We start from the raw sequence: 16547 nt of genomic DNA on the forward strand, positions 1-16547 counted from the left end.
CCGGGGCCATTCTATCCCTTGGGCGATCATGTCGGATTCCAGATCCGATGGGACGAATTCCGTGCACCCGACCACTCCCACCACTCCTCTCCGACGGGAACGGGCCCCAACGATCACCATCGACACCTCCGCCGTGACCACCTCTGATCAGAATGAGCACCCGCCCCAAGTCGTCTCCCGCCCATCTTTGCAGACCTCCGACAGTGCCGACGCGAATGATACGAGTGCGCTGCTAAACGGCGGGAGTGTTTCGCCCTCGGACGGCCGTTCGCAGGCCTCCATCCGCTCCTTCACTTCGTCGGAGCCGCGCGACCACGAAAGCAGACCGACCTCCCCGCACAACGTCTCCTCCCCCACGTCGAAGATGAACGAGCCCACCACCAATTCCAACTACCTGGCCGTCCCCGGCGCGAGATCGCGGGGCAATTCGTTAGAGTCCGACGGCACCACCCCATCTTCGAGCTCCTACGGCGGCGACACCTACGTCAACCCCCCTTCGCAAGGATCGCACGCAGACCTGGGGAAGGATGCGTTGGTCAGTGATGAAGAAGCCCTCACCCCGGACCCGGGCCGAGAAGCCGAGTTCGAGGTCGAGGACAACCGATTTGCCTTCTCGCCCGGCCAGCTGAACAAGCTCCTGAACCCCAAGAACTTCAGCGCCTTCCACGCGCTGGGAGGCGTCCGCGGACTCGAGAAGGGACTCCGCACCAGCCTTCGCAGTGGCCTGAGCTGGGATGAAACGGGGTTGGACGGGACGGTCAGCTTTGACGACGCGCTCTCTCAGGCCCCCGGGCCCAATTCGCAGCCCAAGTCGGATCCGCCGCAGCCCCCGACCCGATCCGATACGACTCCCGCGAAACACGCCGAGAACGCCTTTACCGATCGACGTCGCATCTACGGTGAAAACAAGCTGCCCGAGAAGAAATCCAAATCCATCTTCGAGTTGGCATGGATCGCGTACAACGACAAGGTCCTCATCCTGTTGACGATTGCAGCCATCATCTCGCTCGCCCTGGGAATCTACCAATCGGTCACGGCCAAGGACGGAGAGGCGCGGGTGCAATGGGTGGAGGGCGTGGCCATCATCGTGGCCATCGTCATCGTGGTGATCGTGGGTGCCGCCAACGACTGGCAGAAGGAGCGCCAGTTTGTGAAACTGAACAAGAAGAAAGAGGACCGGACGGTGAAGGTGGTCCGCTCCGGGAAGACCGCCGAGATCTCCATCCAGGACGTCTTGGTCGGCGACGTCATGCACCTCGAGCCCGGTGACCTCGTCCCCGTGGATGGTATCTTCATCGAAGGCCACAATGTCAAATGCGACGAGTCGTCGGCCACGGGAGAGTCGGACGTCCTACGCAAGACCGCGGGCGGAGAAGTCTACCGCATCATCGATCGCCACGAGGGCCTCGGGAAGCACGATCCGTTCATTGTCTCCGGTGCTAAAGTGTCGGAGGGTGTGGGCACGTTTCTAGTGACCGCCGTCGGTGTGCACTCGACCTACGGGAAGACCATGATGTCCCTCCAAGACGAGGGCCAGACCACTCCTCTCCAGACCAAGCTGAACATGCTCGCCGAGTACATCGCGAAACTCGGTCTGTCGGCCGGCCTGCTGTTGTTTGTCGTACTCTTTATCAAGTTCCTCGCGACCATGAAAGATATTCCCACCGCCGACGACAAAGGTCAGGCGTTCCTGCAGATCTTCATTGTCGCGGTCACCATCATCGTCGTGGCGGTCCCGGAGGGTTTGCCGTTGGCGGTGACGTTAGCGCTGGCGTTCGCAACCACGCGAATGCTCAAGGACAACAACCTGGTGCGACTGCTGCGGGCGTGTGAAACGATGGGCAACGCCACTACCATCTGTTCCGACAAGACGGGCACGCTGACGGAGAACAAGATGACGGCGGTCGCGGCGACCTTAGGCACGACCTTTCACTTCGGAGGCAAGTCCCCCGGCGCGTCTCCGACCCCCAATGGGGACGGGGACGCCCATGCCGATGATGGACAAAGCGAGCCCGAGGGAACCACGGCCTCTCCGTCGGAGTTCGCCAGAGGCCTTGCGGGACCGGCCAAGGACCTGCTGCTCAAATCGATCGTGATCAACTCTACCGCATTTGAAGGAGAGCAAGATGGCGCCATGGCGTTTGTCGGATCCAAGACCGAAACTGCCCTGCTGGGTTTTGCACGAACCTACCTCGGTCTCGGTTCGCTCGGGGAGGCTCGCGCCAACGAGGAGGTCGCCCAGATGATCCCCTTCGATTCGGGTCGAAAGTGTATGGCTTGCGTGATCAAGCTCAGCAATGGGAAATACCGCATGCTCGTCAAGGGTGCGTCCGAGATCCTGGCGGCCAAGTCAACGCGCATCATCTGCGATCCCACCAAGGACCTCTCGGAGAGACCGTTGTCAGATACCGACCGGTCCGCCTTGGACGGGATCATCAACCACTACGCGTCCAATTCGCTGCGGACGATCGGTCTCGTGTATCGTGACTTCGAACAGTGGCCCCCTCGCGGCGCCCCCACGCAGGAGGACGACCGTTCTCTGGCCGTATTCGATGCGATCTTCAAAGATATGGTCATGTTTGGGGTGTTTGGTATCCAGGATCCTCTCCGGGCAGGCGTGACGGAATCCGTCAAATTGTGCCAGCGCGCTGGCGTTTTCGTGCGCATGGTCACCGGCGACAACATCATGACCGCCAAAGCCATCGCCCAGGAGTGCGGGATCTTCACCCCCGGCGGCATTGCCATTGAGGGGCCCAAGTTCCGCAAGCTAAGTAGCCGCCAAATGACGCAGATCATCCCGCGCCTTCAAGTCTTGGCCCGGTCCAGCCCTGATGACAAGAAGATCCTGGTCACGCAGCTCAAGAAGCTGGGGGAGACGGTGGCAGTCACGGGCGACGGGACCAACGATGCTCAGGCGCTCAAGACCGCCGACGTGGGATTCTCTATGGGGATTGCGGGCACTGAAGTCGCGAAGGAGGCTTCCGACATCATCCTAATGGATGACAACTTTGCTTCCATTGTCAAGGCTATGGCCTGGGGTCGAACCGTCAACGACGCCGTGAAGAAGTTCCTGCAGGTAAGAAAGATGTCGCACGCGCGCTGTTGGCTCGATGCTGATCAAATCGTCTAGTTCCAAATCACGGTCAACATCACCGCCGTTCTTCTCACATTCATCTCTGCGGTGGCCAGTAATTCCGAGGAATCTGTCCTCACGGCTGTCCAACTGCTGTGGGTCAACCTCATCATGGACACTTTCGCTGCACTTGCATTAGGTATGTGAACTCATGGACACGAAGGCCCTAGTCCTGGCAGCTAACCATCCGAATAGCAACGGACCCGCCTTCGCCTGAAATCCTCAATCGCAGACCGGAACCGAAGTCGGCCCCTCTGATCACCTTTACCATGTGGAAGATGATCATCGGACAGAGTATCTTTCAGCTGGTCGTTACGCTTGTTTTGAACTTTGCTGGAACGTCTATCACCGGGTATAAAGATGTATGGCTAAAGACTGTCGTGTTCAACACTTTTGTTTGGATGCAGATCTTTAACCAGTGGAAGTACGTGACGAAACCCTAGTTCCTCCCTCACGAGGACTAACTAACTATGACTAGTTCCCGCCGCATCGATAATAATCTAAACATCTTTGAAGGGGTGTTCCGCAACAGATGGTTTATTGGGATTCAGTTCATCATCGTCGGCGGCCAAGTGCTGATCATCTTCGTCGGTGGAAAGGCGTTCTCAGTCACGGCCCTCAACGGTCCTCAATGGGGTGTTTCTCTGGTTCTGGGCGTGCTCTCCCTTCCGGTTGGAATCATCATCCGATTGATTCCCGACGAGCTTGTTGCAAAGCTCATCCCCACCTTCTGGCACCGCGAGAAGGGACCGCAGCTTCTGGTGTCGGACGAAGACCGTCGATACGAGTGGAACCCCGCCTTGGAGGAGATCCGGGATCAACTGAAGTTCATCAAGACCCTCCGCGGCGGACGGCTGAAGCACCTGAAGCACAAACTGCAACACCCGCAGGAGCTACTCCCGAGATCTCGGAGTGGCTCTCGGTCACGAGAGAATTCAGTCCCAGGAACCCCAGTCAACGAAAGCGCAGGCACGCCGCCGCCCTCGACACCGGAGTCCCGATCACGCAAGCAGACTCGGTCTCGGTCCAACTCCGCGTTCGGACCCGCCGCCGCCATGGCAGGCGTGGTGGCCGGAAGTATTGCAGGCTGGTCGCCGATCGAACGGGGGCCCAGCAATGGCGATACGTTCACCTTCACCACGAGCCCTCACGGCGGGCTGGGCAGTCAGCCTGGCATCGAGATTCACCCGGAAACCGCGGCCGACGATAACGTCGTGGGGGAGTACCTGTCTTCGTCGAAGACACCTCCCAGCCAGAATCCAGACCTTCTCCCTTTCTTTGAGCACGCTCCGCCAGCACGCGCGCCGTCTCACCGAAGTGCACGATCGACGTCCAGACGATCTCGATCAAGCCAGAGCCATAGCCAGGCTTAGCCTGGGACTCCATACATACATACCTTTTCTGTGTACATGATACCCTATTCTTTTTCTTTTTTCCCCTCCAGCCCACTTTTCTTCCTCCAACCCACCACAAATGAAGCCCCAGATTCGTCCATAGACTTCTTAATTCCGTGTTCCCCTTTACGTTGCTTTTAATATCTTACTCTGTTTATTTTATCTTCTCTCTCTTTCTTTCTGTTCATGATTAACCCTCTAACCCTCCTTAATGGGCTTACTTTGTATGCCCCTAACTTTTCAAACCCCGTCGCCCTCCTAATCATCTTATCTTAGTTCTCTTGTTGATACGTGTTTCTTATTCTTAGTAATACTTTCCTTTTCTTGGGCGTACGTGGTCGGAAAAACGAAAAGAAGGTTTTTTTTTTTTTTTTTCCTTACTGTTTTATTGTTTAATAGACATACCCCTCTCGCATAGGGTTTGGTTTGGACCTGGCGCAAGAGGGGTTTTCTTTTTTTCTTCTTTTCTTTACTGTCTATATCTATCATTATCACTTTCTTCCCTTGATCTAGTATTATTCCCAATCCTATACAATAAGTCAATTCATTCAAGAGATATTAGTTAGGGTTGGGGACAGGCAACAGTGGTTGAGTGGGCGCTTCTTTCCTTTTTTGCTCTTTTTTCTTTTCTCCGTGTAATTGTCATGGACTGCTGTTCCTGTTCTCAGTAAATAGGTAGGTAGGTTGTTGATTATACGTACCATGTGTGGAAGTACGGATCAAATGGTCATAGTGATGATAAATATGACACCACTATGGAAAAGGTTGCAAAAGATTGTAAGAAACATCTCAATATCAATGGTCCAATGGTGTAGGAAACGCAGCAAGTCAGCCGACTGGTTGCAGTCACTCCACGCTATATATCGTCGACACATATACCCTATTCCATACCCGAATGTACTATGTATACCCTACGACGCTACCCTTCCTTCACATGGCAGAAACTGTTTGTATATGTGTGCGTGTGACACGGGACAACGCAGTCATCACTTCCATTTATTTCCTGCTGGTTGTACATTTTGTGCTTGGAGGTATACTTATAGTATAGGTATAGGTATAGGCAGTAGGGATGTATCAGACATGCTCTGCTGGGTATAGTGATATTGTGTTGTCGACGGTAGTTAAAGGGCTAGGGACTAGAGTTGGGTCACAGATAACATGGTCGGAGTGGTGTGTGGACTTTTTCTCGGTTTATTGCATTTCATTCTTTTCTTTCATACATCGATCTAGTCGCTATCTCTATCTTTCCAAATGATATTATATAAGCAAAGGAAGAAGAGAAGAGACCAAAGGAAAGGAAAGGAAAGGAAAGGAAAGGAAAAAATGACAAAGAAGGGGCAGAAGCAGAAAGTCCTATCCTACACTGAAGTAGGCAGCCTCAGAGAATGACTACTGACTGACTGACTAATTATATCTATGCAGAATGAGCCCCGCAGGAGAATGAATGGCGAGCTAGGAACCATAGGCTTGTGCGTTTATCATCGGCAGGAATGATCAATGTGGGATCACACTCTGGTGGGCGCGAGTTGGAATGTATGTATGTATGTATGTATGCTTTTAGTACACCCCGAGGGTGATTGATGGTGGGATCCTAAGGTTCTTGCTAGGAGTGGAAGTGGCTGTTTGTTTGTTCTGGATTGGTACGTGTTGTTCTCTAAGAAGTGAGATCAAGAAGTATAAATATTCATTCAATATATACTCACTTCCTGTCCGCCCAAATAGGGGGTCTTCGATCTGACCACTGTTACAAATTAGAACTCCCCATTCTTCCCAACTAGCAGACCAGAATGAGCTCATCCTGACGTCTAATCATTCAACTCCCCGGGATTTGGTCAGCTGTGGTCTCCTTGCTGGCGGTACATACCGGACAACGGGGCTGGGAGAGCTTAAATCACCAATATGGGACAACTCACTGGTATGTGACCAGGCGCGTGAAACAATCGTTTTGTCACCCGTATCAGCGTGTATGAGGGAACTGGATTCCTGGATTCCTGCTGGATCGTGTTATCGCGCGGGAATTTTCCAACGGCCTGTACTTCTTCACGGCGCTTTTTTCTTTTCTTTTCTTTTCTTTTCCTGCAACGACCCTGCTTGCTCGTCATCCTACAAGGTGATCACCAAAAAAGGGGGCAGATTAGATGATGTATCTCTGGGTTAGAAATCCGGCTCTGTACCTTTAAGTTGCAGGAGGAGCGTATGTAGGGCTCCGTCCGGTCTGGTGCATATTGGCCGTGGAATGTCGATACCAAGGTCGTGCAGGTGCTACGCTGAGGACAATAAGGTGATGTCAAATCAGGTCCATGAAGTAGCGGCAATGCCTTTTCCCCTGGAATTTCCCCTCGATCCCTCTCCGGCCTTCCAGCGATTTACTTGCGCCTATATATACCGTTAGTCTGACTCAGTTGTTCCCCGCAATTTTCGACTTTGTCTGAATATATCTTTCTTGATCTCTATATTCAGCAATCGGATTCGGTAGCACGGCTCTCGCTGTTCGTTCTTTAGGCTATCAGCCTCACACACGTCAGGATGGGAGCAGATATCGAAAAAGACCACGGATCGGCGTCTTTACACAGCGTGGCCGCGGAGGATCTGGGAGACCGTGCCCCTGTGGAGGTAGTCCCAAACTCGAAATATAAGCGATGGGCCGAAAATATCAAGGGTCTCGAGACCCGCGGCATCGAGCCGGTGCCACTTGAGGAACGCTCAGATCCCAGCTCGACGGCGCTGCTGCATATATTCCTCATGTGGCTTAGTATGGGGATGGCGGTAAACAACATCGTCATCGGATCGATAGGAACGCTTGAAAGGGATCTAAGCTTCACCGATGCTGCGCTCTGTGCGGTCTTTGGAAACCTCCTAGGCGGACTGGCGGTGGGCTATATGAGCACCTGGGGGCCTAGAAGTGGAAATCGAACACTTGTATGATCCACCTGTTGCGTTCTTTACCTTGTGTTTGATCTGTTCCCTTACACTCGGCCACCTTGTCACTTGGCTACATTTCGCAGGCAAAAAACTTACGGCTCATTTGTCTTTCGATAGATCGTGGCCCGATACTTTATGGGATATTACCCCGCTAAGGTCTGTTGTTTGCTGAATGTGCTGACCAATCTGGGCTATGGGATGATGAGTTCAATGGTGGGAGGCCAAATCCTCTCCAAACTATCAGATGGAAAGGTTTCGGTTGTTGTTGGGATAGTGATCGTTGCCGTGGCGAGCTGGCTCTTGGCCACATTTGGCATGCGTATTTTCCAGCTCTATGAACGGTGAGTATTATTTTCCCCGAGTTTGTGACAATTGTGAACTCATGCTCATCCACTGCCTGGGGTTCCAGATACGCGTGGATCGCGCAATTAATCACTCTCTGCATTATCCTCGGCTCAGCCGGACCCCGGTTCGACTTTGCTACCTCATCAACTGGGACACCGCAGAAGATCAACGGGAATCGCCTAGCTTTTGTATCCCTGTGTTTGTCATCCAGTCTTTCATGGTTGCCAGTGGCTGCGGACTATTTTGTAAACTACCCGCCGACCCTCGGGAGATGGACAACATGGATGGTCACTACCGTTGGGGCATTCCTAGCCATGACTTTCACTCACCTACTGGGTATCGGCCTCGGGTCTGGCGTGGCACACACTCAGAAGTGGTCTACCATCTATGACGGCACAGCAGGGAGTTTGTTAATGTTTGGCTATGACCGACTCGGTGCCTTTGGCAAATTCTGCGCTTTTATCAACACTCTGAGCGTGGTATCCAACAACGCTCCCGGCTCCTACTCCATGTCGATGAATTTTCAGATGCTGGGCGACGTGTGGTTGAAGGTTCCCCGCCCTGTGTTCACGAGTCTCAGCACGGTAATCTATACCGCGTGTGCCATCGGTGGTCGAGATTCGCTCTATGAGGTTTTCAGTAACTTCCTGCCGCTAATCTGCTACTGGACCATTATCTGGTTCACGATCGTTCTGGAACAGGACCTGTTGTTCAACCGCGGCACAGGATACGATTGGTCTGCGTGGAATGACCGAAAGAGGTTGCCGTCGGGCTTCGCGGCCTCTCTAGCCTTTCTCATCGGCTGGGCGGGGGCGATCGTTGGAATGGTATGTCCCCTGATCCGATATGTGACATGAAATGGCGGGTCACTGATATGTCGACAACAGGATCAAGTGTACTATACCGGTCCAATTGCAAGCGCGGTTACCGGGGGATGTGATTTAGGAATCTGGCTTGGGATTGGCTTCACGGGTATTGCGTTTCCGCCGCTCAGACTGCTAGAAATGAAAATTATCGGTCGCTGAGCCGTATCTGAGATAGGGCCTAAGATAGGGGCTAAGAAACGCCATGGCTTGCATTGGCTTGCATTGAGTAACTCGCATCATGCCATCGGCGTTTTAGCTCGCTCGCTAATTTGGAAGCCTCCACCGTCGTGGAGTCGGAATGTTCGAATATAAATGTTTTGTATGTACGTTTTATGAGATATACTCAATTCTGTAATATATGTTGGAGCCGATCCAGAAACAAGATATTAATGCGTGCCTTCGTTGTCGCCTCCTCTTTCTTCGTTGCTGGTCGAAGCTTATGGGTATCAACCACGCGATGTTGGCGGCATGGGCCTGCGATTATCATGTCTAGACTTGAGCCCACACATCTCGTGTCATGACTTGTCAGAACTTAAAAAAGCCTCGGGATTATGGGAGAAGAGGGTCTGGTTTGACAGGATCGGCGCGCACCGTCAGCAAGTACTAAATCCTTCAACCGTAAGCGGTTAGTAGGTTATCCATCTTCACGAGCGCTCGAGTCACTTCAATCTAGCAAATGTTGAGTATTGTTCGCTGGGTGGATTGCATGGGTGCGTTGGATTCTACCAGTTCAATACATATAAGATGGACAGGGGTAGGTGTTTGCGTGTCTGGATAGAGTAGACCAGAAAACAAGCAGTGGGGAGATCAGCCAAGTGAGGTTCGGACCGAGAATCGCGGTGAGGGGAGAAGAGATGGAGATGGAGAGCGAGAAGGTGCGGGGAATCATGGATTACTTGGCCTTCAAATCTAGAGAGTATCAGCTACGCCACTAACGCCCCTTCTTCCCCTTGACAACTAGCTTTTATTTTTCCTCCCACATAAAGCCTGCATAGACCAATTTGATTACTTTGAAACTTCCATTTGTCGCCCTCCCTGACTGTCTGACGTGAGTTTGTTTGTTATTGCATATCATAGCAGGCCTTGGCATTCATCCACGTTGCTTGCCAGTTGTCATCCGAATAAACGGGAATCACTCCCTCTTGCCTCTCTATCTAGTCAGGCACATTATATCCCACGCAAGCAATAGGACCGTACAATTTCAGTCATCATGAAAGGTTCCATTCCTATGGACCTCAGGGTCCTCCTCGAGAAAACTCCCTCCCGCGATCTGGTCGCCTGTGCACTGGCAGTTGTGTCGGCGTACCCTGCCCTAGTGTCCTTGCTGCGATTCCGCCGCATGCGAAAGGTGCATAAAAAATACAACTATCCAACCCGGGAATCCTTCGCCCGCATGACAGACGACGATGCCTTTGAGATTCAGAAGGTGTTGCTGCAAACCGAGTTTCCCTTTATGTTCGCCAAAGCCCTTCAATTTGCTCTTTTTCGGGTCAGTTCCCACGCCCTCTCGCGTGGTCTCCCTTGCATGCGGTGCGAAGAAGCGCGCTAACCATTGTTCTGCTCAGACATATGGGATACCCACAATCTCTGGTCTTCTCACGAAGACGAGCCAGTTCTCAAAACCAGAGACTTCCTTGAAGCGGTACAGCGACACCGGCGTGTTGATCCAGGAATTCGCGGGCCACTCCCCCGCCTCGAGTCGTGCGCTGGTATCCATCGCGCGCACCCGCTGGGTTCACAGCAGCTATCGTGCCTCTGGCAAAATTCTGGAAGATGATATGTTGTACACACTGGGTCTCTTCGCGGTCCAGCCGGTGCGATTTATCAACAAGTACGAATGGAGACAGCTGACGGATGTCGAAAAATGCGCTATCGGCACGTTCTGGAAAAGCGTCGGTGACGGTCTGGAAGTCAGCTACGACGCTCTCCCCTCGGGGAAGACGGGTTTCCGGGATGGGCTACAGTGGCTCGAAGAGATCGCGGCCTGGAGTGACGATTATGAAGTCCGCTGCATGGTTCCAGCCGTCAGCAATCGGGAGACTGCCGATCAGACCACCGCAGTTCTTCTGTACTTGGTCCCTCGGCCTCTGCATCCTCTTGGGCTGAAATTCGTGTCCTTCATGATGGATGACCGTCTTCGAAAGGCGATGATGTAAGTTTTGAAGAAGAAGCATTGATCAAAAAAAGCCCCGATCTAACACGAAACAGGTACGACGCCCCGGGAGCCTCTTATACCAAGGTATTTTCCTCGCTTCTATCTATTCGCCGATTTGCGCTGCGCTATCTCGCACTGCCGCGACCCTACTGCATGCGAAGCAGCCCTTTCACCGAGGATCCGGATGAGAATGACCGGAACTTCCTCACGCAATGGGACGGCGCCCCTTACTACGTCAAGCCGACCTTCTGGAACCGCTGGGGGCCAAATGCCTGGTACACCTGGGCACTTGGTCGACCTCTGCCTGGCGATGACGGTAGCAAATTCTACCCGCAAGGCTACTATGTCCCTGATGTAGGACCGAAGTACTTTGAAGGCAAGGGTCGACAGGCGCTGGATGACGCCGTGGAAGGATTGAAGAAGACGCGAACAGGCCAATGTCCGTTTCATTAATTTGTGTCCGCGAGCTTTATAACATCTGCTGCGCAGAAAAGTATCTGATCATCACCTTTATAATATTGGTTTACGCATATACTTGAGTGTCTTATGATATGTTTTCTCTTCCAGACACCCGGGGGGTCACCTCCCTCGACATGCCATAGAATGTGCTACTCCATGAATTGTTCTCTATTCAAGGATCATGTGTTAATAATATGGTGCTGTAAATAGCCCTAATGACCATTGAAGATACCTTACCTACTATTTACAAAGACCACACTCGAAGTTGATCGATAGACCCTACGTAGGCACTGCGGGTATAGCATGACTATAGGGAGGAGGGCGTGACGCAAAGCAATGACCCGGCCAATGACAGGCTGCGCTGGAGCTCCCTTCCGCCGCTCACAGTCCTAGCGTCTCCCGCATCTTCAACCCGCAGCTCTCCATCTCATCCCGTTTCTTTCTTCCACCCAAGTTCTCGCCTACTCCTACTCAACAAATATTCCCATAACTACGCGATCCTTCAACCAGGTCTATCTTTGTCCTTGCTTACCCACAGTCAACACTTATGGCGTCCCCAAGGCCGGAGGGCGGCGCCCCGCCCCCCGCGTCGAACTTCCCCCAAGAACCCTCCGAATTCGACAGCGATCCCCGAATCTCCTTCTCAAAACTAGACGACAAATTCATCCTCGAGACGGACGACGGCCGGGAATTTGAATACGATACGGTGTTGAAACGATGGATTCCGACGGTGTGTGCGCGCCTTCTCTCCAGCCGGATGGTCCCTGTTGCGTTTCCTGGCCGTTGAATACTCGTTTTTTTTACCCCTCTCTCCCTTGAACCCCTTTCCTGCTTTTTCATCCCCATATGGTGTCTATGATACTGGTGATATGCGAACCATGAGTCTTGTTCTTTGTCGAGAAGGATACTGGGGAATCCCGTGAGTGCGTGGATATTGGTTGGTTCGTGAAACTGATTTCTCGGTTGGCGCGGCTTGTGCGCCCGTGGATGTCCCTCAGGTCGATGATGACTTGCTTCAGAAACAGCAAGAAGCATACAAAGTCCATGGGGTAGACGAGGACGAGCAGATCACGCCTGCGCAACTTCGGAACAAACGGAAGCAGCAGGCGGGCTCCGATGATGTGAGTAAAACAATCCTCGCTGTTACCGGGGGCTCGCGACCCGGGGGGGAGTGAGCTACAGGAGCTAATGGGAATCGGAATTTACAGGGCCCTGAGCAGAAGCAGAAGAAACAGCGCGTCAATACCGCCGTCTATGTGACTTCGATCCCGTTAGATACGGAGCTCGAGGAGCTTCGCGATGTCTTTTCCAAGTGCGGCGTCATCGCGGAAGAAATCGACAGCGGGCGTCCAAGAATCAAGATGTATGTGGATGACCAGGGCAACTTCAAGGGCGAGGCTCTCGTCGTGTATTTCCGACCGGAGTCTGTCAATCTCGCGATACAGATGCTGGATGATACGAATTTCCGGCTAGGAGTCCCAGGGCCTCAGGGCCCCATGAAAGTCCAAGTTGCGGATTTCTCCTTCAAGAGCCAACAAGATGCGCCACCCAAGGCCAGCATGAAGGACCGGCGAAAGATTATCCAGCGGACCCAAAGGCTCAATAAGTACGTCCCTCCCAGTTTGAACCCCGACCCACGCAGTGTGCTGATGCGCAGGGAATAGCAAACTCGCCGATTGGGATGACGATGACCCGTCCGCCCTACCGGAGACAAACTCCAAGTTCCAAAAGATTGTCGTCTTGAAGCATATGTTTACTTTGGAGGAACTAGAGGTGTGCCATTCCCTCTGAAATCTACTACGGAATGTGACTAGAGGAGCTGACAGTATTGGTAGGAGGACCCGGCGGCTATCCTCGACATCAAAGAGGATATTCGCGAGGAGTGCTCGAAATTGGGCGAAGTGACCAACGTCGTTCTCTACGATAAGGAACCGGCCGGTGTTGCCATCGCCCGCTTCCAGGATGCTGACTCGGCGAAGCGGTGCGTCCAGGTATGTGTTTTTTTTTCTGTTCAATCCCCCGACGATTTGACTGTATCTAAATCCCAGTGCTTATCCCTAGGTCATGGACGGCCGTTGGTTTGGCGGTACCCGCGTTGAAGCGTACATTTCCGATGGCAGCGAGAAATTCAAGAAGACCAATGAGCGACGGGCAGCGTTGGAAGATCTGGCCGAGAAAGGTCTGGATGCGGAGGACGAAGAGGATCAACGTCTGGACGAGTTTGGCACATGGCTGGAAAGCTCCCATACCGTGGAGAATACAGCCAAGTGAGCGTGACGGGTGATCCCCACTAGGATACCTTGTCCGTTGACTTGTGAATGGTGAACCTTCATTGGCGTTTTTGCTGTAATGCCCCTCCAACGACCGACGCATGTCCGGTCTGTACCATACTAGTAGTATTTTTACCATGACACCTTGGTCTCCATTGTATCATCCTCATCGACAACCAAGTAGACCCCGTTGAAGTCAGATCTTTGGGACGCGTGCCGACGTGGAAGTGGGCTAGCCATGAGATGCCACCTGTGGTTCGTTCTAACACGGATAGCCTCCTGAATGGCCAATAGTGCCGTAAATGGAGACTGTTTAAACCCGAACAGGAATCCCCCTATTGGACCAGCCCAGGTCCTTGCCAGTAATCGCAAGACTGACTAAACCCAAGCAGGTCTAGTGCTATTTACATCTCTGCATTTCTCCTGCCTGACTGTTGATCCCTTTTGACACCCACAATCCACACACAACGAACGAACAAGTCGCTCGGCCCCTTCACCGCTCAAAGTCTCCTCAGGCTCCTTCCCTTCCCCCCCCCCAACAACAAACTTGAACTCACTAGTCCCGTCTCCTTCCTCTCTCTCTCTCTCCCTTCCTCTCCTTTCTTTCCCATCTCCCTCCCCTCACATCGACATTCCTCGTCCCACTTCTTTCTTCATTTCTCCCCCTTCTTCTTCTTCTTCTTTCCTCTTCCTTCTACATAATTTTATTCGACTAATTCCCCTTCCACTTCGCCAAAATGCGTGAGATTGTATGTTGTTTTCTTCCCCTCCTCATGGAAACGCGTCCCGGGAAACTTTACCCCCCTGATGGAGACCCCACCGGTTCCTATTGACCACACAGCGTTGCTAATGTTACCTCCCGTCATATAGGTTCACCTGCAAACCGGCCAGTGTGTAAGTGCGACAACGTGTTTTATGAATTGCTTGCGGGGTGTTGTGGATCTGGTTGGTTAGGAACAAATCGGGCTAAATTTGGGGTTGGGTGATCATAGGGTAACCAAATCGGTGCCGCTTTCTGGTATGTCCGGACAGAGTGCAGGACGGGCATGGCGGGGGGTCACATGGAATGAGAGACTCCGTCATGTCGCTGCCAATCAGGTCTCTCGTTGATAACATTGATTCGCTGACAACAATGCAGGCAAACCATCTCCGGCGAGCACGGCCTTGATGGCTCCGGTGTGTAAGTATTGCCTTAACGCCCACGGATATACCCTATTTGAGAATGGGAGAGCGCTTGGAAAGGGGATGTCGGTCCGTCTAACGCTACGAATAGGTACAATGGCACCTCCGACCTCCAGCTGGAGCGCATGAACGTCTACTTCAACGAGGTTCGTACTCGCGATCGTCTGCTCTGAAAAAAAAACACGGCAGGTCCCTAATCCCTTTTTCAGGCTAGCGGCAACAAGTATGTTCCCCGTGCCGTCCTCGTCGACTTGGAGCCCGGTACCATGGACGCCGTCCGTGCCGGTCCTTTCGGCCAGCTGTTCCGCCCCGACAACTTCGTCTTCGGCCAGTCCGGTGCTGGTAACAACTGGGCCAAGGGTCATTACACCGAGGGTGCCGAGCTGGTCGACAATGTCATCGACGTCGTCCGTCGTGAGGCCGAGGCCTGTGACTGCCTCCAGGGTTTCCAGATCACCCACTCCCTGGGTGGTGGTACCGGTGCCGGTATGGGTACGCTCCTGATCTCCAAGATCCGTGAGGAGTTCCCCGACCGCATGATGGCCACCTTCTCCGTCGTGCCCTCCCCCAAGGTCTCCGACACCGTTGTTGAGCCTTACAACGCCACCCTGTCCGTCCACCAGCTGGTCGAGCACTCCGACGAGACCTTCTGTATTGACAACGAGGTATGTGATGGATGCCGGATCTAAAAGGTTGGATCGAGAACAATTGGACTAACCCGTGTCTAGGCTCTGTACGACATCTGCATGCGTACCCTGAAGCTCTCCAACCCCTCGTACGGTGACCTGAACCACCTGGTCTCCGCCGTCATGTCCGGTGTCACCACCTGTCTCCGTTTCCCCGGCCAGCTCAACTCCGATCTTCGCAAGCTGGCTGTCAACATGGTTCCCTTCCCTCGTCTGCACTTCTTCATGGTCGGATTCGCGCCTCTGACCAGCCGTGGCGCGCACTCTTTCCGTGCCGTCTCCGTCCCCGAGTTGACCCAGCAGATGTTCGACCCTAAGAACATGATGGCTGCTTCCGACTTCCGCAACGGCCGCTACCTGACCTGCTCCGCCATCTTGTATGTTTCCTACGATTCATCCACAACGATAGGAAACCCCATGCTGACCCCTTCTCTAGCCGCGGTAAGGTCTCCATGAAGGAGGTCGAGGACCAGATGCGCAACATCCAGAGCAAGAACCAGACCTACTTCGTCGAGTGGATCCCCAACAACATCCAGACCGCCCTGTGCTCCATCCCCCCCCGCGGCCTCAAGATGTCCTCCACCTTCATCGGCAACTCCACCTCCATCCAGGAGCTCTTCAAGCGTGTCGGTGACCAGTTCACTGCGATGTTCCGTCGCAAGGCTTTCTTGCATTGGTACACTGGTGAGGGTATGGACGAGATGGAGTTCACTGAGGCTGAGAGCAACATGAACGATCTGGTTTCCGAGTACCAGCAGTACCAGGATGCCTCCATCTCCGAGGGTGAGGAGGACTAGTAAGTTATCACCCTTATACACCTGTTGATCGATAGGGACTAACACGTATGACAGCGGCGAGGAGGAGGAGCCCCTTGAGGTTGAGGAATAAATCCGCCCCGACCGATCGTGACGCAAATTGAGATCTGCTCGCAGTAATACCCTTGATAAGCCCTCGTTCTCTATGAGTCTGGCTGGGCCATCCGGTCGGCGTCATGGACTTGTTTTATCGGAGCGCTCTTAATTTCTTTCCTGTTTTTACTTTCTTAGGCCGAACGGAGCCTGAAACTTGACCAGTAGCACATATTTAAAAGCAATCAGAGACTAGTCTCTTGTATCTTTGTCTCGTGGTGGTGGTG

At 53.1% G+C, this 16547-nt stretch overlaps 5 protein-coding genes across 5 annotated transcripts; all 5 read left to right on the forward strand.

The window, feature by feature from the left end:
* pmcA (putative P-type calcium ATPase) lies at positions 1 to 5184 on the forward strand. The gene is made up of 4 exons (XM_024814014.1): positions 1 to 3076; positions 3131 to 3272; positions 3329 to 3557; positions 3612 to 5184. The coding sequence occupies exons 1-4, from the start codon at positions 29 to 31 to the stop codon at positions 4504 to 4506; spliced, it is 4314 nt and encodes a 1437-aa protein (XP_024668635.1). The 5' UTR covers positions 1 to 28; the 3' UTR covers positions 4507 to 5184.
* Positions 5185 to 6562: 1378 nt separating this feature from the next.
* On the forward strand, positions 6563 to 8948 carry BDW47DRAFT_111761 (putative purine-cytosine permease). Its single transcript, XM_024814015.1, has 5 exons — positions 6563 to 6637; positions 6709 to 7446; positions 7567 to 7790; positions 7859 to 8621; positions 8682 to 8948. Exons 2-5 carry the CDS (start codon positions 7054 to 7056, stop codon positions 8817 to 8819), a joined length of 1518 nt encoding a protein of 505 aa, XP_024668636.1. The 5' UTR covers positions 6563 to 6637; positions 6709 to 7053; the 3' UTR covers positions 8820 to 8948.
* Positions 8949 to 9609: 661 nt separating this feature from the next.
* BDW47DRAFT_111764 (uncharacterized protein) lies at positions 9610 to 11491 on the forward strand. Its single transcript, XM_024814016.1, has 3 exons — positions 9610 to 10149; positions 10226 to 10812; positions 10869 to 11491. Exons 1-3 carry the CDS (start codon positions 9871 to 9873, stop codon positions 11266 to 11268), a joined length of 1266 nt encoding a protein of 421 aa, XP_024668637.1. The 5' UTR covers positions 9610 to 9870; the 3' UTR covers positions 11269 to 11491.
* Positions 11492 to 11693: 202 nt separating this feature from the next.
* BDW47DRAFT_111765 (U2 snRNP complex subunit CUS2) lies at positions 11694 to 13772 on the forward strand. Its single transcript, XM_024814017.1, has 6 exons — positions 11694 to 12004; positions 12273 to 12395; positions 12483 to 12880; positions 12939 to 13047; positions 13110 to 13265; positions 13336 to 13772. Exons 1-6 carry the CDS (start codon positions 11822 to 11824, stop codon positions 13543 to 13545), a joined length of 1179 nt encoding a protein of 392 aa, XP_024668638.1. The 5' UTR covers positions 11694 to 11821; the 3' UTR covers positions 13546 to 13772.
* A 198-nt stretch (positions 13773 to 13970) lies between these two features.
* Positions 13971 to 16522, forward strand: BDW47DRAFT_111768 (tubulin beta chain). Its single transcript, XM_024814018.1, has 9 exons — positions 13971 to 14293; positions 14415 to 14438; positions 14537 to 14562; positions 14683 to 14724; positions 14818 to 14872; positions 14936 to 15391; positions 15455 to 15789; positions 15849 to 16208; positions 16264 to 16522. The coding sequence occupies exons 1-9, from the start codon at positions 14282 to 14284 to the stop codon at positions 16298 to 16300; spliced, it is 1347 nt and encodes a 448-aa protein (XP_024668639.1). The 5' UTR covers positions 13971 to 14281; the 3' UTR covers positions 16301 to 16522.
* Positions 16523 to 16547: the final 25 nt, after the last annotated feature.

Source organism: Aspergillus candidus (genome assembly GCF_002847045.1).
Source record: "Aspergillus candidus strain CBS 102.13 unplaced genomic scaffold BDW47scaffold_59, whole genome shotgun sequence".
Classification (NCBI taxonomy): Eukaryota; Fungi; Ascomycota; class Eurotiomycetes; order Eurotiales; family Aspergillaceae; genus Aspergillus; species Aspergillus candidus.